The sequence below is a fragment of the Manis javanica genome, chromosome 3 (assembly GCF_040802235.1).
Source record: "Manis javanica isolate MJ-LG chromosome 3, MJ_LKY, whole genome shotgun sequence".
NCBI lineage: Eukaryota > Metazoa > Chordata > Mammalia > Pholidota > Manidae > Manis > Manis javanica.
Window position 1 is genome coordinate 176,333,341 of NC_133158.1, and position 23,497 is coordinate 176,356,837.

Sequence of the window (23,497 nt, forward strand, 5' to 3'; positions counted from 1 at the left end):
ACAACAGTAGGCTCAGCACGGTGCCTTTAAGAAACTAGATGGCCCACGGGGTGGGGATTGCTGAGGGAGGGAGTGAACACTGGATTGGTGGGCCAGAGCTGGGTTGTGGTGGCCCTGCATGATCACTGCCCAGGGAGCTCAGCCTCTGGGCCCTTTGAAGGAACCTGTAAAGGCTTTTAGACAAGTAGAATAACATGATCATGTGATTATTTTCAAGGTTCACAAGATTAACATTTTAAAACATTTACTCTGGAAAATAGCAGAGAGAAAGGATAGAGGTGGGCTGCAGGGTGCAGGGAGAGACCAGAGGTGGGAACACCTAGGAGATTCCCTAATAGCTGGAGCACGTGAGGATGGGGTGAACTGAAGCCATGACAGTGGCATAGAGGGGAGAACATGGGATTTGAGGCTCAGTCTGGGGCCACATTAACTTGGTAGAGTAGGTGGGTGTGTGCCCCCAGAGGGTTAGAAGAGAGGGGATGGCTAGTGGATTTCTACTTTAGATGACAGGGTAGATGGAGATGGATGTGCTATGGCCCACAGAAGAGAGGCTAGAAGGGGAAAGTAATGGGTTCAGTTCTAACACATTGAATTTCAGGGGTTGGTTTTCTTTGGCTTTAGTGCCTTTTGAGAAACCAAGTAGAGATATGTGTAGTGCCAAGAGAGGTCTGAGTTGGGGCTGGCAATTTGAGCATCACTATTGGGTGGTGATAGGGAAGACTGAGCAGGGAAGAGGGCTGGTGTAGAACCCAGAGGGAGTGGAGCCGCCATGGGAGAGAGTGACAGAGAGGAGGGACTGGTGGCTGGTGAGGAGACTCGAGGAGGATGAGAGCTGAGAGCTGCCCTTTGGATTTGGCTCAGTGACCTGGTATGGAAGAGATAGGTGCCAGAGAGCAGAGAACTAGAGGGTAAGTGAGAGGTGAGCAGAGATAGCAAGTGCCCACGACTTCAGGAAGTTCAGCTGCGGCGGGGAAGAGCTTGGAGTCCACTAAGAGCACGAGGGAAGAGCTCGGAGGTAACAGTACGAGGACCCCCAAGGGCCAGGATTAGATAGGACCCTAGTCCTCCAAGGCAGCTGGCACCTGTGGGTCCAGGGAGATGAAGAATATAAGGAGGTTTACCCTGGCAGCCTCAGTGTTTCTGTGAAGGAGAAAAGGAACTGAGTAGAGGTCAAGAAAGGTACTAGATGTTTGGGCTAGCCACTGAGGGGAATGGTTGATGTAGCTTATCGCACCTCCCTCCCCAAAGTTTAAATGGATTCCACTATGGAACTGAATATATATTTTAGAAGCTTGTGAGCATTTTTGTGTTTCTATTAATTTTTTTTAATGTTTTTAGCTTAACTACAAGCACAGAGAAAAGACTGGAAGAATATACTCCAAAATGTCAATAGTATTTATCTTTGGATAACAGAATCAGAGGGTGTGTTTTTCCCTTTTAATATTCTCATCTATGTATTTTGTTAAATCATGAACAAGTATTACTTTGGAAATGAAGAAAGAAATCAGTAAGTTTGGTCTGCCAGGCTACAGTAATGTGGAAGTTTCAGAACATCCCTGTGAACATATAGGGAATACTGGGCAGGGAGGGGGTGTTTCTCGGTGTAACAGCAATTGACAAAAATGTCTCATCAGGCCTTCTGACTCCCTGCCATCTGTCCAGAGTCATACAGGAAAAAATTCCTTACTATACACTACTAATAGGAAGTTCTGAAATCTGTGGAGATAAGCCTAGAAGAGCATATTCTTTTAAAAAAAGAAAAGAAAGAAAAAGACATCTGAGGCAGAGGCTGGAAAGTGCCTACCTAGGTTACAGACTGCAGTCTCAGGGGTGGCCCAGCTGGTCCCTGGCTCTGAACAGTGAGCTCATGGGGCAGATGTGGTATTGCGCAGACGGGAAAGAGCCTTCCAAGATATTTATGCAAATGGAGCCACACTGGAGAGGTGGACTTTTAGAAAGTCAGAACTGTTTAATGATGTCTCTGATAATGATGTGGAATAGCAGGTGATAATGACAATACCAAATTCTTATTATCCTGATCTCATTATACCAAATTGAACTGTGGTCCTGAGTTTTTTCTCCGCTACCAGGAAGACTCCCTTGCACATGCCCTCTTGCTCCACCTACTCTGCTCCACCTGTCATCTCCTGGACAGGCCATCTGCAGGCCCACATCTGGCCAGTGCTTGGCGTGTTTCCCTTCCCAGGTGCCCCTCTCCTGCCTTCATCCACCAGGATGCTTCTTGCCAGTCAAGCCCAACTGCTTCCTCCCTTCCGGGATCCCCATCCTCAGCCCTCCTGTCTCCCTGAGACACTGCCACACCAGCACACCGGCGGCTGGGCCTTTCACTAGATGCTCAGCCTTAGCCTCCTCACTATGTCTGTGTGTCTGTCTGCCCCACCAGCTGTTTGAGACTCCCGTCACTTCTCCATACTCCCCACAATGCTCAGTGTAGACGCTCAATAGAGAACTGTTAACTGACTTATCTTTGCAGTCTCCATAGCTGGTATCTTTATTCCCTGTGAGTCATTGTCTTAACAAAAGACAAAGCTCTAGCTCCCTTGCAGTCTCAGCATGTAAAGTGTTTTCTCTTTCTTCAGCGGCTCTTCCTGTTCCAGGATTCTTATGTAGGAAAGGTTCTGACACCCAGTCCTCATCCCTTATGCCCTGGAACCCCTCCCTTGGCCTGTTACAGTCCATCAGCCCTCCTCTGGAGAGACTAGGTATTCTGTCAGCTGTGATATACTCCCCCACCCACCCTAATAGCCTCACTGCCTCTCACTCTGGGCCCATCCAGGACCTGGGCACAGTCCTAGATTCTGTTGTTCTGATGGTACATTAACTTCCTTGATTGTGGTATCTCTTTGGGGGGCCCCCTGATGAGTGGGACCTGGTGTCGCCTAGACCTGATGCAGGGGCCTGACCCGTCCCATAGCTGTGCCTTGACCCAGTGGTAGGCCCAGTGCTTGTCTGGGAGCTAGGCCCAGCTGGCGGAGTCACCCATCTGGCAGAGTTGCCCAGGTGGCATCCTTGCTCCCTTCATTTGTGTTCTGATTGCTTTCTCCCCTTTGCTGGAAACTGACAGACCTTTTCCACACAAAGGGCTCTGATGCTGAATGAGGTAGAGGAAATCACGGAGCTTCTGGTCTAGCACAGTAGTTCTCAGCCCTGCTGAGAGCTTTTTAAATATGCAGGTGTCTGCCCCCTCCCCAACCCCAACAGTTTTAATATAATAACACTGTATTAGAGTCTAGACATCTGTGTTTCATTAAAGCTGCAGCATTGACTCCAGGGCACAACCAAGAACACAGACTACCTGTCTCAGTCCATTTGGGCTGCATTAACAAACTGCCACAGACTAGGGGGCTTATAAACAACAGAAGTTTGTTTCTCTAGCTCTGGATGCTGAGAAGTCTGAGAACAAGGCACTGGAGGATTCGGTGTCTGGTGAGAGCCTGCGTCCTGTTCACCAATGGCCATCTTCTCACGGTGTCCTCACATGGCAGGAGGAGTGAACTCTCTGGGGTCGTTTTATAAGGGCACTTATCTCATTCACAAGGGTTCTGCCCTAGTGACCTAATCAACCTCCCCACCCCGAGGCCCCGTCTCCTGATACCATCTCATTGGGAACTGGGATTACAGCATGAACTTGGGGGAGACGAAACTGTAGGCTGTTGCACTAGCACACACTGAGCACTTTCTCTGTGGCAGGCACCATTGGAGTCCTTTCCTCAGGCTGCCTAATCTGTGTTAATGTCTAGTTGAATCTCACAGTAATGCCAGGAGTTAGATAAGATGGGTTCTGGCCCACCAATTAAGAGGTGGAGAGGTCAAACTTCCAGTGGGCACACTGCTCACAAGTGTAGAACTCAGATTTAAAGCAGGACCAGCAGACTTCCAAGCCAGCCTCGTAGCCCTTGTTGCTATGCCACTGACCTCATCCTCTTCTTGAGCCATATTCCCAGCCACCTCACTGAGTACCTCCTCCTGGACATCCCTTAGGCATTTCAGAGAGAACATATTCTAATTGTGAACCAATGGGTTCTTCCCCAGAACTTGGCTTCTCCAGGGCCCCCCCTAATGGTCAAGGGCACCACTGTTTACCAGCAGCTAAGAAAAGGTATGCCGTGCCTGCCTCCTCCATTTTCACTGCCCCCCCCTTCACCACCACGTCTACATTCACTCGGTTCCTTCCACCTTTTGTTCAGCTCTCTGGATTGCCTCTCCACTTCTTCATGCTCACAGCTCAGTTCTTCCTTGTTGGACCATCAGCAGTAACCTTCTGATGAGTCTCTGGGATTTTACTCTCTCCCTCTTCTTACCTGATCCACACAGTACAGGTACCTCAGTTCTCATCGTTAAGCACAGATGTTATCTGATGGCTCTGAGCTACCTCTGAACAAAAATCCCATCCCAGCCTTTAGGCCTGGCATCCAACACTACTCAGGCTGCCCCCCACCTCCCCAGGCCTGCCTCTCTGCTACACTTCGTACCTGGGCTTGGCCACACTGATTCTCTACCATTGTCCAAAAGGCCCACTCTCTCACCTTTTTTCCTTTACCTGTGCCCCTCCTCTGGTTGGAACCCCTTTTGTCCCACAGGTCTACCTGGCAAAGCCCTGTGCAGTCCTCAGGATAACCCTTAAACCTCACTTCTTGAAACTTCTTTGATTCTGCTGGCTAGCTGGCTGCTGTTCCTCTGTGCTCCCTCAGCATAACTGTCTTCTAGAATAGTGGTCAGCCTCCAAAAGACCAGGAGTCTCCTGGGAGCAGAGACCTTGTTTGATTCCTGAATCCATAGCAATGAGTCCAGGAACACAGGCTGAGCATGAAGTAGGCGATTGGTGAAGATCGGTGACTGAGACCCTTCTTGGGCCTAGGCACCACCTGCTTTCCTTCTGTTTGGACAGGTGCAACAGGTGCATATCCCTCAGAGCCTCTGGTCACATTTTGGCTCAGCTGTTATTTCCACCAAAGGTGTAGACAGAACAACAATGCAGAGTATTCACAAGTATACCAAAGGATGGGAAAGCAAAGCGGTTCTGGTCAGAGAGCAAGTGGGATATCTGAGGGCAGTAGCTCACAGTTGCTTGTAGATTCATAAGAATGAAACAGATTATCAATCCTTTATAACAGTAGTACTGGTAAAAAATAAAACTTGATTCCATTTTAAACAGAACCCAATAAAATGCAGAGCTGTAAATTTCCATCTGGGAAAACTGATCTGTTAGATATAATGCTCACCAAGGAAAATTCACAAAGGCTGCAGCTGTTAACCAGGAAATCAATGTTGACCAAAAAGTAGTTGGTGAGTCAAATCCTCCCTGTAATGTTTACATAGGAAATAATGGACTCAGTGAAAACTGTTTTAGTAAAATGAAAATTAAAAATCAGAAACAAGGATTGTTCAGTGTAAAAGTCATTTACTTTTCCTCTGGAAAAATTTGTCAATAAATAATTCATCAGCATTGGCATAATCCTGATCACAGTGCACATGCTGTTGGGATGAAGATGTCTTGTCCTTGGGTGTGTAGTTGCTGCTTTCATGTGACCATCTCCACCGTGGAATGTCAAACCTGAGGGAGCTTTCAGCCTAACCCTTTCCTCTTTCTTACAGGGGGCAGTGCCCAAAGGAAATGCCACCAAAGAATTCATTGAGAGTTTACAGCTGAAGCCCGGGCAGGTGGTGTACAAGTGTCCCAAATGCTGCAGCATCAAGCCCGACCGAGCACACCACTGCAGGTACACACACAACCACCTAGGGCTTGCCTCCTTACCTCCCATCACCCCCTCAGTGCACACACGCGCACATGTACACACACACACACAAACACACGCGCACATGCACACTCTGGAGTATCAGCCTCTCACTCAGGTGTCATCAGCAACAGGACTTCCGAATGTCCCTGGTCTGGGCACAGAGTGACCACTATGACTCTCACTCCCAATCTCTGTGAGCTCACTAGTCTGGAAAAGGCATTCATTTTGGGCTCAGGACACCTGTCTCAGGACTTGGCCATGCCACAGCTGATTTAGGGCCCTACACAGGCCCTTGACTGTCTGCACCTTTGTCTCCCTATCTGTAAAATCGAAGGGATTCCTGCTCTTCCTACCTCATGGCTTTATTACTTTAAGGGCACATCAGACAAGCTTTAGAAAGTTATTCTGTGTATGTCTAATGCTTGACACATTTAAGAGGTGAGGCCTACTTATTTCAGTTTCCAGAGAAATGTAGAGGTTATCCTTGAAGGAAAACTTCTTGAAGAAAAAACCCTAGAGGTTGTGACAGTTGTAGAATCCAACCAAAAAAGCCGTTTCCCCATCTTATCTGTGGTGGTTTTTCCCATTTGGCTTTCAGATTTTCTTGCTATTTTGAATCTTCTCAACAAGAAGACGTCTAGCTAAAAGTTGCACTTTTTCATTACAAGGCAATGTTAAACATTAAATCACAGAAATACAAACATGTCCCATGGTCCCTTTTCCAGACTGGTATGTTTGGGGTGGGAAGGGGTTGTGGAGGAAGGAAGGAATTGGCTCCTGATACCAGGAGGTCATCCTCATCAGCCTGAGGCTGCAGAAACCTTTGGGCTTGGTGAGCTCCAGCAACTGAAAGGTGGCATTTCTGCGAGGACCTTCCTGCCCGCCCCACAGAGGAGAGCAGGCAGTCTCTCCAGTGCTCAGATTCTGACATCCGGGCCTAAGTGCCTGCTGTGGCTCGGGCGCCGCAGCCCACCCTGTCTCGCTATCACTCATCTTTTCAGGTTGCCCCTGGAGATGGCATTGCTGCAGGAATGGCTCCCCTACATGAGGGAGTAAGGCTTAAAGGGGTTAAGTGACTACTGTGAGGCCGGCTGGAAGGACTAGAGACTGGATGGGGGCCATTGTTCCTGGCTTCAAGTCCAGGGCTCTTTCCACTAAAACTCCACAGTTGAAGATGATGTGTGGTGTAATATGATGCCATTATATGTATATTTTTCTGTCTGAGAGAGAGAGAGAGAGAGAGAGAGATCCAGGGGCCTCCTCAACCAGGTGCCCCCATGTAAGAGTGAGGGCTGAAGACCTTGGGCAGCAGCCTCAGGTAATTGCTGTTGCCTGTGGGGTTGTCTGTCTCTGGGTCAGCTTGCTTCTGATACCTGTGTTACACAATAATTCAAGGCTTGCTCCGTGTACCTGAGAGGGAGGTGTGAGTCTAGCCCTTTCCTGCCACCCCAAAGCTTGAGAAAACCAGCTATTTCCATCATCTGGATGAAAGGCTGAGCTTGCTTAGCTGCTCCCTCAGGCAGCCCAGGGTGGGGGAGCAGGTTCGGGCGTTGAGTTTGCAGAGGTCAGCACTGGAAGCCCAGCACTGTCCCTGCCACTCTGTGGGACCTTGGGCAAGGCACTGACTGCATCTCTCTGAGCCTCAGCTTTCCCCTCCATGAAAATGGTTGTTCCTCCCTATCTTGCTGTGAGAATCAAATACAAATTACTGTATAAGTCACCTCACTCAGTAAGTAGCAGCTGTTTGTTACTAGAGGAATATGTGAGCACTGGGGATGAGTTTATACAGACTGAACAGGAACAGAGAGGTGTATACTTTGTAGAAAAGAACTTTTTGGTGACCACAGTGGTTCTTTTCTCCTTCCCACCTTGGCTGCCTCCACTGCCTGGCATTTTCCTCACCACCTCCCCTCCGACGCTCTCCCCAGGATGACCTGGGGGAGGCATCCTTGAGTGCTATTAACAGATCAGCCTGAGCAAAACAAGAGCTGCTGATAAGGACTAACTCGAGTGAGGGTGCCTGCACATTTCTGGTTTCTGCCTCAGGAAACGTGCACTGACTGCTCCTTTGTGATGGCTCATAGTGGCCCAACCCATCTGGGGACCCACAGTTTGGGTGAACAAAATGCCCGGACACCAAACAGAGCTGGTTTATGGCTGGTTGAGCTGAAAGGCCTGCGCCCTGGCTGAAGGAATTTAGTGTCAGTCTTGTCTGCTCAGGCGAAGGTGCACATGCATATGCATGAGCTTGCATCCAGCCGTTTGGTTCCTCTCCTCCCAAAGGAGTCTGGAATTTCAGACTGTCCCCATTCCCTGAGCTCTGGTGGGTACCGCAGATACTCCCTGCCCTTGGCCCTTCCTGCCCAGTGGTATGTGGATGCATCTTCCTTCCAAGGACAGGCACCCTGGAAACCCAGGCTACTTTCATCCTGGAGCTGAGAATCATCAAAGCATGTGGAAGCCCTTGGGGGGAGCTGTTTATGCTGAAAGGGGATCACCAAGGTATTAGGCTTGTGCAAAGGTTCATCTTGCCCAAGGAGGTAGAAACCCCTGGTGTTGGCAAAGCCTCACACTTGTCCCCAGCCCCCAGAAACCTCCATACTCAGGCTGAAGCCATCATGGACTGCTCAGTTTCTTATTTTGTCTTTCTCATGATTATGATTATAAAGTTTATATAGCACTAGTATTATTTTTAAAGCATTTTACATACATTACCTGTAACCCTGAGTGGTCAAGGCTAATTCTCCAGAGGGTAGTTCAGAGAAGCCAAGTTTTTTTGCCAGAGCCCAAAGTGAGGATCCGGGAGCAGTGTTCCCTTCACCACCCTATGTTGCCTTACCCATATCATCTCTGAGCTGGGGCCAGGATGTCCCAAGTGGCTTTTTGGCTTCTGATTTTAACCACAGGGAATTAAGTGTGAGATGGAAACCTGTCTGCAGGGCACTGGCGCCTCTTTGCTCGGGTCTTTTCTCTTCCCTTCCTGGAGCTTCCCAGGCTTCTGTGATGGAGCCCATTTCCCGGGCTTGCCCTCCTCATCTGTAGCATCAGAGACCTCACTGAACCGACCCTCCAGTGGACCCGGGCTTGGCTCTGGCTGGCTGGCACATCAGACATGGCCCCGACCCCCCCATTCAGAGCGGGCGCACTCGTCCGCCATGGACAGTCCTGTGAGTGCCGCTGCAGGGAGGGACCTGGGCTCTCACAGCCATGGCCGAGTTCCCGTGGCGGGCCCCCACCCAGCACGGCAAAAGGGCCTTCTCCAGCCCCTTTGGGGCCAACTGCCAAGGGAGGGCACTTGCACCTCCTTGGTAGAGAGGGGCATGAGCACAGAGGAACCCTGTATGTGGGAACCAGTGAGCTGGTTGGGCTCTGCCAAGCTTCTGAAGGAAGTGCTCTGAGAAGGGGCCTGAGAAATGGGAGGGAATCTGGAGGAAGGTTGGGGGTAGAAGCATGTGCCCTGTTCCAAAAATGATTTTAAAACCTGCTTGGGAAGCCCAAAGGCTGGGACACCAAAAAATGCCTCCATTTAAGAAGTTTGGTCTTCTAGTTATTGTTACTCATGCTTAGGACGGCCACTGGCACTCCATGCCAGTGCCTCAGAACTCACCCGCCAGCCGTATCCCACCCAGGACACCTGGCAGTGGGGCTAGAGGTCAGAGCTAGGAAGGGGCAGTTGGGTACTGTAAGGATAGAGCAAGCGGGTAGGAGCCGCGGAGAAAACGGGCGTTTCCTAGTGGTCTGGGCAGAGAGAGGGTTCTAGGGGCCCTCCCTGCCATGGTGCCTGGGCTGCCCTGCCGGTCCGGAGCAGGGTCCCCGCTGGGCCATGGGGGCTATGAAGAGGGCTGGCTCTGCGGTGACTGATTGCCCAGTGGGGTATCTGGGCTTGTGGGAGGCCCACATTTCTTCTTCCTCCTCATGACAGATAGTACCTGAGGTGAAACAGCCAGGTAAGGTGTGTGCAGTCACCACCCTGGGCCAGGAGTGTCCTTCACTGACCCACTCAGCAGCCCACCTCCAGGCCTTGCCCTTGGTCTGCCCCAGGCCTAGCGCCATCCAGGCTGGGTGTTTTATGAGCTGTAGGTGAGTCAGCCTTTGATCACTGCCTCCAGCCATGTGCATGGATGGACCTCCCCACTCCCATGCACCAGCTCCTGGCCCAGGAGCCCACTTCTGACTAACTCTGTCAGCTGGCCAGAAAGGTGCCATCTTGGCATTTAATGTCTTTGTAAAAAGGAAACTCAGAGACCTGCACTCTGGACCAACTTTTTCAGCTCTCAGTGGGCTGTGCTCACTTTTCCCTGCTCCCTGAAGAGTGAGTAGTTTCTAATTTGGCTGCCCAGTGAGACTTAGCCACCGTGAACCCAGCTCCTAGGTTTCACACCTGGTCTTCTCAGAGAGGCTGGAAGGAGACCAGAAAACTGATGTGCTGTGAGAGCTTGTTGGGATGTCCTTCAGAGGGCATCAGGCCACTCGGCCCCTCGCTGCTCTGAGCAAACTGCCTCAGAGCACTCACTTGGAACCCCTTTTAGAAATAAGTGCAGATGGAAGAGAAACTGCTCAGAGCCTGGAGCAGGGAGGTAATTACCCTCAGAAGTTGGTCCCCAGACAAAGAGGCGATTAAGAAAGCCAAAGGAGGACATGCAAGAAATGGAGTACCAGAGGAGGCCCACGGAGGGGACGTGGGCCTGGTGGCTGAGACTGCATGCAGGGAGCCGCTGGCTCTTCCTGTCTGCTGGTCTGTTCTCTTTTAAATGTATGCAGGGAACAAGTGTTACCATTTAAATATATATATTATCTGTATTCACATGTACCTTTTAAATTGGTGATGCACACATACAGAGGGAGAGACTAATGGAGTTGCTGCTACCTGACTTTCTCTTTATTTCCCTCCATGTCTCTGTCATGACTTCCTTTCTTACTCTGCCCTCCTAGTTCCCCTGGGGACTCACGTTCCCTGAGATGTGCCCCTCCTGACATGCCTGGGTCAGGAAGGCCCTCTGAGTCGAGGAGGACAGCGAGGGTGGACACTAGAATGACTGCACCACCCGTCTGAGCCAGGCCCAGCATCTGCTCTCACCTGTCCTTACAACGAGACTTGCTTCCCACGATGGGGAACCTGGAGCTTGGAGTTTAGTTGGTCTGACCAGGGCAGCTCAGCAGACGCAGGGCTGCCTTGCCACCAAGCTCATGCCACATTTAGAAAAGGCCACACCACCTTCTTGGGCTGTGAGAGTGCCTTGCAGCCCAAAGTGGGCCACAGGCCTCACCGTGGTGTCCTTAGAGCGGCCGGTGCTTCCTGCCTGGAGTTGAGGGAACAGCTCCCCTCCAAGCCAGGAATGCCTCCGCTTTCCCTGCCCTTCCTTGGGCTGCCAGAGCTCTGTGAGTGCCACATGTGAATGTGACACAGCCCTTCTCTAATGGGACTCTGAGGCCAGCCCTTTCTCCAGGGTCCACCTGCCATAGACCTCTGTGCATTTGTTACGGAAACTAGTGGAAAGAAAAGCTGGTGGGAATTAATGAACTTTAAAAAAAAAAAAGCAAACAGCTGTCTCTAAATTTAAGCTTTGAAAGTAGTTGCTTTCAAGCCCCCATTAGCCTTGCGTTCTCTTTTCAGAATAAGTACTTTGTATTGTCCAAAAAGGGGCGGGGAGGGCGTTAGCTGTCAAATATACGTTGAAACAGTCTAGGTCCAAAAGTGATCCCAATCACAAGTCAGTAATTTGCAAATTAATGAGATTTCTCATCAACACTTAAGCTCAAATGGCTTTTTCTGCACTCTTCAGCTAAGAAGATATTATCTTACAGGTGAAAGGTTCTTGGGGCATTTTCCGGCCACCCTGGGCCACCCTGCATGCGTCCCCACCAGGAACTCCTCTAGTGCTTGCTTCAGCCAGCCACCCCTCCCTGGCAGCCTGGCCGAAGTTCCATCTAGCCCTGGCCTCCGGATTTTTGGTCTTTGGGGGAAATTAGGAGCAGCAGGTGTATCCCATCTCAATGAGTTAAGTTTTTCAAAGTGCTTCTTCATTCCATCCTCTCAGTAAAGCAAACTCATGGCTCATTGTTACCTCAGGAGAGCAGCCTCTTCTCAGCCTTGAAGGGTCCGTGCTATTGTTATGTTAAACAAGATAAGAGGTGTTGGAGGTGAATGACTCTCCCCACATTTGGAGTGACTGTGGCCCTGGGGTTCCTGACCCTGTCATCCAAGCCCCTTGCCACACATACCCAGCAAAACACCTGGTGGTGCCCAAGGAGGCCACTCGTGAGGAGTGGAGCTAGAGAGTGGGTTCTGTTTGCCTCGGCCTCCCACCACCACAAGGACGCCCCTGAACATCTGCCTTGTGGGCTCTTCCAGTGTTTGTAAGCGGTGCATCCGGAAGATGGACCACCACTGTCCCTGGGTCAATAACTGTGTCGGTGAGAACAACCAGAAGTACTTCGTCCTGTTTACAGTAAGTCAGCTTCTGAATCCTGCCCCGCCCTCCATAAAGCAATGAAGGTTTGAAAATTCTCAGCACTCACCATGTTTTTTCCTGCAATACAGCCTACTACCTGTTTGTGTAGCCCTCTACCCTTCTACCAAAGCTCTCCTTGGCTCAACAGGTGCCTTTCTCTAACCCTTTCACTCCATAGTGTCTAGAAAACTGATTCAGGTTGATCAGCTGTAAGCAAGAGGCTTGCCCTCAGCTCCCATCCCAAGTGCCCAGTCTGGGTAGCTAATGCCAGCAGTTTCGGTGACAACTGCCCGCCCTCCTCCAGCTGCGGGCAGGTGGCGTGAACATAGTGTGGGACTGGAAGGGCTGCTGGTAGTCGGGCTCTGACTTTCCAAGTGAGGAGAAGCTGCAGGCCTGAAGTGCCCCGGGCAGCCCAGCCTACCCAGAGTCCACATCAGGCCCGTGATGGGCACTTGTTTCTGTTCTCATTCCTCACATTCTCAGTAAATGGCTGCCCACCTCAGACCCAGGGCCAGGGGCAGGGGACCCATAGAGGAATTACCAGACGCATCTCTGGCCTCCTTTCTGGTCAGCCCTCAGCCAGTGTGTTCCTAGCTGAGAGGGTCTGAGCGGGCCTGTGATGCAAGCCTCGGTTCCAAGTGGGATTTTCTGGCCCTGCATGGATGGCTCCCGTGCCCTGCAAGATCAGAAGGTTCTCACAACAATGGCTTCTGCACTGCTTTCCTGTTTCAGATGTACATAGCTCTCATTTCCTTGCACGCCCTCATCATGGTGGGATTCCACTTCCTGCACTGCTTTGAAGAAGACTGGACAAGTGAGTATGTGCCAGGATTTCCCTCCATACTTCAGGGGCTTGTGTGACGCAAGCGGGGCTGGGCCCTTTGTTTGCATCCTGGTGCTAGACCAACCCCGTTTTATTAGATCTCCTGCAAGCCTATGGAGCGACCAGAGAAGGGACAGCAGAGGCCTGCACATCTCCCCATGAAAAAAAGCAGCCCCTTAGAGTCAGTTCCATAGATACAGTAGTGAGTGGAGCAGCCCCCTGGCCTGGGTGCACCCAGGGACAGCACCGCCCTCAGCAAGGGGGCGTTGCGGGGAGTGGGAGCCCTGCTAGGGAGAGGACTTTTGTTCCCAGGTGTCAGCAAGGCACAACAAGGCTGGTTTATTCCAGTCTTGCAGAAATGTGTTTTTAACTTTCTGACTAGAATATGGAGATTTTTTTGTGTGTGTTTGTTTTTTGTGGTTGTTTTGTAACGGCTTAATCACCAATTTGCATTTTAAATGTGCAATACTTGAGGGTCTCCGACCGGAAGATTCCATCAGTCCTGAGGGGGAAAAAAAATAGATGCTGAAATAAATAAATAAATAAATTTTTAAAGAAGAATATAAAATGAGAAGTAAGAAAAATAGATGCTGGAGGAACCATTTGTTGGGCTAGATCTTTCACACAATCTGGAAGGCAAACATCTTGAGCAAAATCCTCATATTTCCACTGTTTTTCCCTTGATGGGTCCCATTTGTCATCTTACCATCTTTTAGAAGTTTTGCTCTCCCTTCACATGCTTACTTCTTAGGCATTTTCTTGCTTTTGTTGTTCCCTTGAACTTGTGAGGCTATGGGAAGGACAGTATCTTTAGCCCCTAGCCAGATATTTAGAGGCTTTCCCTGTGCCTGGTCATAGTTTGTACCTGCCCCTTTCTACTCTCCCTGGCTCTGCCCTCCCCTTTGTGTGGCCTGACCTTACCCAGGGAAGAGAACCCATGTGTCTTAGTCACTCAGGCTGCCATAACAAAATACCAACAACTGGGTGCCTTAAACATTATTTCTCACAGCCTTGGAAGCTGCAAAGTCCAAGGGCAAGGTGCCAGCCAATTTAGTTCCTGGTGCAGGCTCTCCTCCTTGTGTCTTCACATAGCAGGGAGGGAAAGCAAGCTCTCAGGTGTCTCTTCTTATAAGGGCACTAATCCCATCACATGGGCCCCACCCTCATGGCCTCATCAACCCTCATCCCCCAAAGGCCCCATCACATCATGGGTTGGGGCTTCAACATCTGAATTTTGGAGAGGACACAATTGACACCATAACACCATGTCTCCCTGTTTTCATCAGAACTACCACAGCTCTTGCATAGAGCAGAGAGGGATAGGTCAAGCAGTGGGTAGTAAGGAGAAATCAGTTGGGGCAAGTGCATTTCTGTAGATCCTACCTACCATTCTGTGTAGCTGGGTGGGTCACCAGCAAGTTCCATGGTCAACATTCTGAGTACTCATAGTCTGCTTGGCCCTGGGAATCCAGTTCAGCTCCAGATATGGCCTTGGCAACTTGAGGTAGAGTCTAACAGGGACATGTATCATCATGAATGCAGCCCACCTGTCATCAGGTGAACAGATGTGGGCAGTGACACAGACTGTCCATGAGGCAGGAAGGCAGCCTCTGGAGCGGAGCTAGCTGTTTTAGCAGTGCCCACTGGCTGTTTTAGCAGTGCCCACCAGGAGCAGGCGTGGCGCACAGGGCTTTGTGAGCAGTGCCTTATTTCGACCTTCTAACAAGCCTGCAGGGTAGGAGAGAGCTCCCCACTTTGCAGATGACAAGAGCTGGGGCTCACAGAGGTTGAGCTGGTTCCCAAGCTCACATGGCTAAGAAGAGGGCCTCCCATGCAAGCCTCGAACCCAAGTGGGATTTTCTGGCCCTGTACAGATGACTCCAGTGCCCTGCATGCTCTTCATTGTCTTTGGTCAAGATTGCTGATGGAGGGGGCCTGAGGCATCTAGTTCCTGCAGCAGCTAGGCTAGGAAGCTGCAGGACAGTCCCCAGAGTGGAAGCCTGAGAGCTAGCCTTATGTGAGGGTCACTGCCAGCATCACTCACCCCTGTGTATGCAGGGGCAGGGGATGGCCCTCAGGATGAGAGCACTTGGAGATGATACTTGAAGAAAGGTAAGGTGGTGGTTCCGCATTCCCCAGATCTGGTTCCTGCCTCCCCAAACTCCATTTGCAGTTTCTGGGGCCAGCTCAGGAGGGAAAGGATGCTTGTGACGACACGGGGATGGAGGATGGGCCACCACACTGCACTCTGCCTCCAGCTCCCACTCCAGGCCCCTGAGGTGGGTAAGGAGGGGGCATGCTCCTCCGTCCAGTGAGCACCCCGTTTGCTCATTCTGGGCTCAGTCTAAACTGTGCATGTTTTTTCTCAATTATTCCACCAGACAGAAGGGAAAACTAAAGCTCAGGTAGCCCTGACCTCTTGCCAGATTCTTTTGCTGTCAGGCACTGCTCCAAGGCTAGTTGTGCAGCAGGGAGACAAAGCAAGACCCCACCTCCCTTGACCTGAAGGTGTGATGGGAGAGGCAGATATCAAGCAAGGATAGAAGGAAACCAGTGATTCCACAGTGCACATAATGGGAGACACAGGCACGGGAACAGAATATAAGTGGGGATACCTTAGACCTTGTGGTCAGGAGTTGGTGCCAGGATCTATACTCCACCATGCCTGCCTGACATCAGAGCCCTCATCCTTCCCACCAAGGCAGGCAGCTGCCTCACCCGTGACCACCCAGAGCCAGCCCATCAGGCTGCTGGGCCACCCCAAACAAGCCCTGCCCAGCAAGGAACCAAGAAGGGAAAGTGTCTGGAGGTGTTGCTAAGTTCTGACGGAAACGTGAGGAGATAAAGGCATTTACACAAGATGTTCCTTACCCTGCCACCCGTTCAGTGCTGGGTGTCTACAAGCTTCCGGCTTCAACTTCCCTTGCCTATCCTGATGTTCCATAATACAGCCATCACACACTGGTCAAGAAGAGACCATGAGCAAGGAGTGATGCACGTCAGGGAGAAGAAGCCCTGGCAGGGCCTGGGCCACGGGGGAGGGCTGCCTGGAGGGAGTGCTGGTGCAGCCGTGTGGGGGTCAGGATGGTCCCCAGCAGGACCTGGAGGCCAGAGCCTGTGGCATCCAGGAAGAACCACATCCTGCAGGACTGGAGGCAGACTGGAGCCCGGGACATGGGGTAGTGGCAGTAGGCAGTGGATGGCAGCCCTGAGCCCTGCGTGTTCCTTCTCTTGCAGAGTGCAGCTCCTTCTCACCACCCACCACGGTGATCCTCCTCATCCTGCTGTGCTTTGAGGGGCTGCTCTTCCTCATTTTCACTTCAGTGATGTTTGGGACCCAGGTGCACTCCATCTGCACAGATGAGACGGTAAGTGGGAGACTGCCCACCACCTCCACACCTGGGGTTGGGGGAGGCCACAGGGAGGTGTTGCTGGGAGGGCTGCATGCAGGCTGGCCCCAGCACTGACCAGGGCCCAGGTGTGCAGACACATGCCTCCATTTGCAGTGGCACCGGGTCTTCACACACATACACAAGTCCACCCCACCTGGGGCCCAGCAGCCTCGGTAAAGGGTTCCCTTTGCCACAAGCCCTTCCATCCTCCCATGATGGTTCTGTTGTGTAAACTGTGCTATGTCGGGCACTCCACTGGGCCCTGGGACACCCTTCCCATCTGAGGGCCATAGGTTTGGAGACAGGATGATGGGATTCCCAAATCCAGCCAGCACAGGCAGGATCAGCCTCCCAGGGGAAGGTGACCTCATGACCAGGTCCAGAGGGTAGAGTCAGGAGAGAGCCCTGCCTTGAGCCTCCCAGAGCAGTGGGCAGCAAGCTCTCACTGGGCCTCTTGGTCCCCTCTGCTTCGCCCAGCTCTAGTCCTAGTACATCGTCTTCTCCCTGCCCCCATCCCTACCTTCTGGGAGCTTCAAACCTGCTGGCTGGAGGGGAGTCCACCCCCCTCATGCCACTGCCACCACCTCTCGACCTTCCTAAGGTGACCAGAAGCCTCAAGGTAGTCAGTCCATGACCATGATGTGGGTACTTCTTACCTTTTGGCTTTGGGCTCCAAATAAGGGGCCCTAGGAGGCAGGGGCAGCACTTAGCTCTGGTGTGAGGTACAGAGTCATGAGGTTGTAAGTCTGTCCGGGCACTATTCCTGGCTTCCCAAGGTCACCTCAGGTGGCAACTCTCCACAGGTATCTAGGGGTCCTGTCTGGGGGTCTTTGGGCCTGCTGCTTAGTCAGCCTTACCCAGAGGCCGGTAAAAAGAGCCCTTACCGCTGTTGATCAGGCCCCTCCCCTGTGGCGTGGGACATCAGCGTGCAGAGGAGCACAGCACTGCCCAGCTGCCAAGCACCGTCACTTGGGTCTGTGGGGATTTAGAAAATTGGGGGAATCTCAGCAACTTATTTTCTTACGTAAGAAATAACTTTACAAAAGAGTTCTGTGAAAATAATAGCCAACAGTGTAGCCCCAACTGTGCATCCAGGCAGTAAATGTGACAGCTTGTCTGTGTCCGAGCTGCAGGGAGCCTGTAGGTGACGCCCAGCCCCACCCACTGGGGAGCCAGGAGGAAAGGGCACACAGCCCTGCCCCCAGGTGCACTCCCGGCAAGGCCATTCCTAAGGGCGTCCTGCCTGTGCCCTGGGTCCTCCCAGGCCCCATTCCTGCCCCTCCCCACCAGAGGCCACGGCTGACAGACTTCTGGCCTGGCTCCTGCCAGGCTTCTTCCCTGTGCCTCTGGGCAGAGGCCCCCTCTCAGGCCCGAAGAGGAGAAGGGAGGAGCCAGCTTTCTCCCCAGCCCCCCTCTGTCCTGTGAGATGCAGCTGGGGGAGTGGCCTCGGGTCCCTCTTCTCCCCAGGGAGCACGAGGACACCCCTTGCCATGCCTGAGGCCAACTGGTCTGCCTGTGGCCCCTCTAACCGGTACTAATTCCTCCTCCCTCCTCTGTGGTGCCTTCTCACTCCTGTTTGGCCTCCCAGTGCCAGAGCAGCATCTGATTTGTTCCTTTTTTTTCCATCTGCAAAGTGGTCATAGTATCTTCAAACTTTCTATGAACCTGCCTGAATTAAAGACCGCCACTGGCGATCACAATCGTAGTTCTTCCTGGCAGCCCTGAGGCATATCTCGCCAAAGCCTCCCAGCACCCACACACACAGCACAGTGCCAGGCCAGAACCCAGTAGGACTGCAGGACCAGTAGGGACTCGTGCCACGTATGATGGGTACGTCCTTCACGTAACAGGACGTACCGGTCGGCAGAGCTAGGAACAGTGGCCTGGAGCCTGCCGACTTGCTCACTTTTCACTCTATTCCTGCAGAGCCCACCCCCCACGTCCCCCCAAAAACATGATTTTTTTCTTTAACACTTTTTATAAGAGAAAAAAATGTATTAGGTAGATAGCTTTATGGCTTGGAAAGGAAGCATTTACTCCATTCACCTCTAGCTAATGGTGAATCCCTCCCAGAAATGCACAGCAATGAAGTGCTTGACTGAAAGTGTGATTGTGCTTGTTTCCAGGGCATAGAACAATTGAAAAAGGAAGAGAGAAGATGGGCTAAAAAAACAAAATGGATGAACATGAGAGCCGTTTTTGGCCACCCCTTTTCTCTAGGCTGGGCCAGTCCCTTTGCCACGCCAGACCAAGGGAAGGCAGACCCGTACCAGTATGTGGTCTGAAGGACCCTGACCAGCACTGCCACTCAGAGACACAAACTGCATCACAGCACTACCATCTGATCCGTTCTCATGAATATTTAAACTGAGAAACAAAACAAGTACTCTAAAACTTTTTTTTATGTCTCAAGTAAAATGGCTGAGCATTGCAGAGAAAAAAATGGCCCCATGTTTTATTTTTAAAAGATCATCCTTTACTTTTTGGTGACCGAAGCTACTCTTCTTTTTTCCTTTTTAAAATCACTCCTCTGGCCTCTGGTTTCCTCTGTGCTGTCTGCCTGGCATGACCACCATGGAGGGTACTCTCTGCGGGCAGCACCCACCAGTACTAACTGAGTGGGACAGGACCCTGGAGTGTGGATGGACCCGTCCAGATGCCTGGCTGGGGATGTGTGGGAGAGCCAGGAGGGCCCGTGAGCTCCCACTGCCCAGGAGGCAGTGGGGGCACCCCAGGGGAACTTAAAACCTGACCGAAGATGGATCCTGCCCCTTGTGGCCCGAGAGGGGCAGGATCAGGGCTGGAGCCCTAAGACAGGCCCTTGGCACAGCGACTTCATCCCCCATGTGAACATGGTTTGCCTCCTAATTCATGAAATCAATTGCCTGCTTTGTACTTTATGGGCTTGGGGTGTGTAGATGACTTTTGGGGGAGGGAGAAGATGAAAGAGGTCTTATTTATATTCTGAATCACCAATTATATTCCCTCTGATCATTTGAAAAGCGTGAAGGAAAGAAGTTCTTCCAGTTCAAAATGCCTTACATAATCAAAAGAAGAAAAAAATTATACAATTCTAGGTGAGCTACGCTTTCCTCTGCTAAATCCTTTTACTCTCTTACCTCCTCACGTCCCTCCCTCTCCCGGCAGGATGCCAGTGAAGCAGTGTTAATACTGCATCCAACAGCCAGTCTCCATCACACGCAGCCTGCAGTCAGCCCTTTCAAACTCTGTAAATCTCTAAAGCGGGTTCACTTTCTGATATTCCAGACCCATAAATGTACACGTCTTACCTATATTTTAACCTGGGAGACTGTTGTCCCGGCATGGGGCTGACCATGACACAGGGGTGACATTATAGCCCCCAAACATTTTTAAGCTGGTAGATGACCATCCTATTTGCTGGAATCAGCAGATAAACATGGGACTGAATCGCTCTTCATTTGGAGGCACTTGCTGGGTTGTCTGATTTGAAAGAGGCCTGAAGGCAGTGGGGTCGGGTAAGCGGAGAATGCAGAAAATAGGGAGCACCCATCAAATGCGAAAATCACAGGAATCTGAACACTGACCATCTGTGGACTCTCACACATGGGTTTTTTTTTTTAAGTGAACGCTGCAAACCTTTTACTGCTTTTGCTTGAGTGGGGGATAAGGTTTATTAAATCCGATCCTGGGTAGAGAGAAAGTTGATCAAGCCATGTAATTTTTCAGGAAAGTAAGTGGAACATGCTGCCTTTTCAGTTCTGTCAGTGCTTCCACATGGAAGCAAAATGCAATAAAATTTTTCCAAAACCTGTTCTGATTGGACTCTGCTCTCTCACAGTTACCCTGCAGGGAGAGCGGATTGTCCAGTCAATGCGAGCTGGTGCTGTTAGGGCATTGTTTCATTGCTTTTAAAGGACATTATTTAGGCTCCCTCCACTGATGAGGTTTTTGTTGTGTCCCTTTTGAAGGGACAGGCTCGCCCCACCAGGCCTCTCTCCTTTGGCTTTCTCAACCTGAACCCCTTCCCTCGTGCTTCTGGGCTAAGAGGAGCCATCGAGTCTGTGGAGTTGCCACAAGGGTCGGCACTGGGGAGAGACCCATTTCCTCTGCCCACCCAGCAGAAAGCAAAGCCAAGAGGAGGTCCCTGCAAACGTCCACAAGCATTCTGGTGCATGGCTCTGGGAGGCTCTCCACCACCCCTCAGATGTTAACCCAACTGACCTTTGCTAAATCAGTTAATTGTGACTTGCTTCTGCTGTGCTACTTATGCTGTAGTCAAGGCTGAGAACTAGGTTTTCTTTATGCTGTTTTTAAATCTAGTTTATAGCATTTATTTCCCACAGCCTTTTTTGTTTTGTTTTGACAGTTCAGGTGTTTGAAGAAGTGTGGCTGTTAAATGATCCTAGAGCAGTTTAGGAGGCCCTGGGCCTGCTACACCCCTCAGGCGTCCAGCCCTTGGAAGGCAATACTGTCGTTCTGTTCCTCCTGCTTGGGGAGGGAGACTAGAACTCAGGGAATATTTTCTAAATGTTTAGATGGCCTCAAAATATTCCATCTTCAAGGGCATTTTTTAAGTGACCCAGGTTGGTTCTTTTCCCCGTCGAATTTCTAAGGACCACAGTGGATAGTGCTGAAGATGGAGTTTTCTTGAGTCCTAAAAACAGAAACTCGTTTAAACCTGAGCACACCACATGATGTCTTTCCCAGAGGCAAAGGCTCCTGACATCCTCGTGATTCTACCTCTGGGTTCTTACAAGCCATTTGGCTGAAAGACTGTCCTCCTGCTCTCAAGATAGAGGGAAATGCTGCACTCAGAAGATAGGAGCACCCCAAGATTCCCTGTGGCTTTCCTATTTCATTTTTCTTGAGATGGAAAACATCTTGCTGGAGAGCATAGTGACTATGGATGTGGCTGTTGCATGCAGCATAGTGCCTGGTCTGCAACATGGTGTCCACCCAGGGAGAAAGGCATCCCCAAGGTCTCCCTAGCATTCCTAGCTGGCTGATGAAGGAGGACATCCGTCTACACCAAGGCATCCTGAGCATTTTGCCTCAACACCAGAGTTGTGACAGCACTGAATGGTGTACACCTGGGAGAGGAGCCAGTGGTAACCACAGTCTTTCAGAACTTGGGCTCTGGAGAGTGGCAGTGGAAAATAAAGAGGGAAGTGGCGTGACAGGTTGGAGCAGGTGATTCCTTCCTACCTGTCAACCTCAGGTTGTGTTCATAGCGACCAGACTGAACATGCAAAAGGCCCAGGTACAAACACATGCACACATATTTGGATGGGCTTGGTGACCTCATGCACACAGAGGGAATCGGTACAGATGTGTGAGCCAAGTCTTTCAGTCATACCATTTCATCTTTCTAATACTTTTTTCTTGGAAGAACCAAATGTGAGACACTTTGAATCACCAGCTTTTGCTTATTCTGGCTCGGCTGCTTGGGAAGTTAAAATCCACCTTCCTGACACAGGAATCTTTCAGGTGAAGTAAATTAAATGTTTATTGAGCCCTATGTCAGGCGGCATCATTTAGAAAGCCCAGACCCTGGGTGGTGGCAGTGAGCTCTCCCAGCCAGCCTGATGGGCTTTAAGTTTCTCTCATTTCAAGTACATCAGCCTGAAGAGTGAGCCAGCCAGGTGAGGCTAGGGTCTCAGTGCAGGAGGAGCCCTTAAATACCAAAGAAAGTGAGGAGGAAGTTTGTGATGCAATCTCTCTCAAGAATCTCCTTGCTGGCAATACACTGAATCTGCGCCTCAAAGCCTGACACCCAGACCAGACCAGCATCAGCAGTGCCCAGGACCATGTTGAAATTCACATTCTCAGGCCCCACCCCAGGCCTGAGTCAGAAACTCTGAGGGCAGGGCCTAGCAACCCAGGTTGTACCAGCCCTCCAGGTATTTCCGGTGCATGCTCAATCCTGAGAATCTACGTGGGGCGTCCAAGGGCTCCCCTGGAGATGGTCCCTGATGCCCGGTGATGATATGGTCTTGGGTGCTGCTGGACTCAGCGTGGTGCCAGGCTGGGTCGACTGAGCCCCTCTCCCCTCATGCCTGCAGCCTCCCCAGCAAACACATGCTGAGGAAACGGAAGTCTGGTCAAAGGGGAGCCAATTATGAGTGTGCCCAGCAGTTTTACCACACTTCTCATCTGTCCAACCAGTTTCTGAACCAAGGGGCCCTCTGGGTAAAGAACACTTGAGGGAGAGGGGAAGGAGTGGAGCCGGGGTCCCCCAGGCAGGAATGGTAGTTGGGAATAAACAGCCTGGGGCCCGGCCTTGATTTCCATCTGTGGGCCTCAACACCGCGTGGCTTTTCCCTTAGTTCTCAGAATCACCTCATAGGAGATAAAGAACTCAGTGAAACAGGCTATCCGCCAGTCTACTCTCCCAAACTGAAGACTTGGTTTCCTCGCCCTCTCTCTCAAGAAAAAATCATCGATGACTTTAACAGCGTGATCATGCTCTCGCAAAGCGGAGCGGCCCGCAGGGACCCCTCCCCTTCTGCGCACGCAGGAGCTGGCGAGACCGATACAAGGGATCGTGAAAGCATCGCAGAGTGGTGCCTGCAAAGCCCTGGGGAAGGCGCGCGCTCCCACAGGGACATGAAGGATGCCCTGGATTTCTCCAGCTGCCGTGATGCAGTCTAGTGATGGGGTATTTGGGCCCTGGCCTCAGTCCTTGGTTCAGATCCCCGTTCAGCCACTTCCTTCCTATCTGTCCTTAGGCAGTAACTTACTTGACCCTCAGTATTCTCATCTGTAAAATCAGGGAGATAATCTAGATCACAAGGTCGATGTAAGGATTAAATGGGAGAAATGAACCTTAATGTTAATCCCGATGGTGTCTGGTGAATGGTGTGGCTTAGTGAATGTGGGCTCCATTAGAGCAGTGTTTTCAAATCACGGTCACAGCTGTTCCAGATTTGTGAGGTCATTTTATTGGTTCGCAACAGCATTTTTTAAAGAAATAAAAAATAATGTATTACACATTGTAGAAAAATTATTTAATGAAACTTGGGGAGGGGGGTGAAGGTGTGTGTGCTGGGTTGCAACAGAAAAGTATTTCCTGTTGTGGGTTTTAATAAA

General features: G+C 51.0%; 1 protein-coding gene across 3 annotated transcripts in view; it reads left to right on the top strand.

Annotated features, from left to right (window-relative positions):
- ZDHHC3 (zDHHC palmitoyltransferase 3) overlaps positions 1 to 23,497 on the top strand; it is a 59,309-nt gene that overhangs the window by 31,078 nt on the left and 4,734 nt on the right. For 2 of the 3 annotated variants that reach the window (XM_017677556.3, XM_017677557.3), the window contains exons 3-6: positions 5,617 to 5,741; positions 12,112 to 12,208; positions 12,944 to 13,025; positions 16,272 to 16,402. In XM_017677556.3, the coding sequence (XP_017533045.1) occupies positions 5,617 to 5,741; positions 12,112 to 12,208; positions 12,944 to 13,025; positions 16,272 to 16,402 (435 nt within the window). Of the gene's footprint in view, positions 1 to 5,616; positions 5,742 to 12,111; positions 12,209 to 12,943; positions 13,026 to 16,271; positions 16,403 to 18,552; positions 20,218 to 23,497 lie in introns of those variants that run through there. The other variant, XM_017677558.3, reaches the window with a different exon arrangement.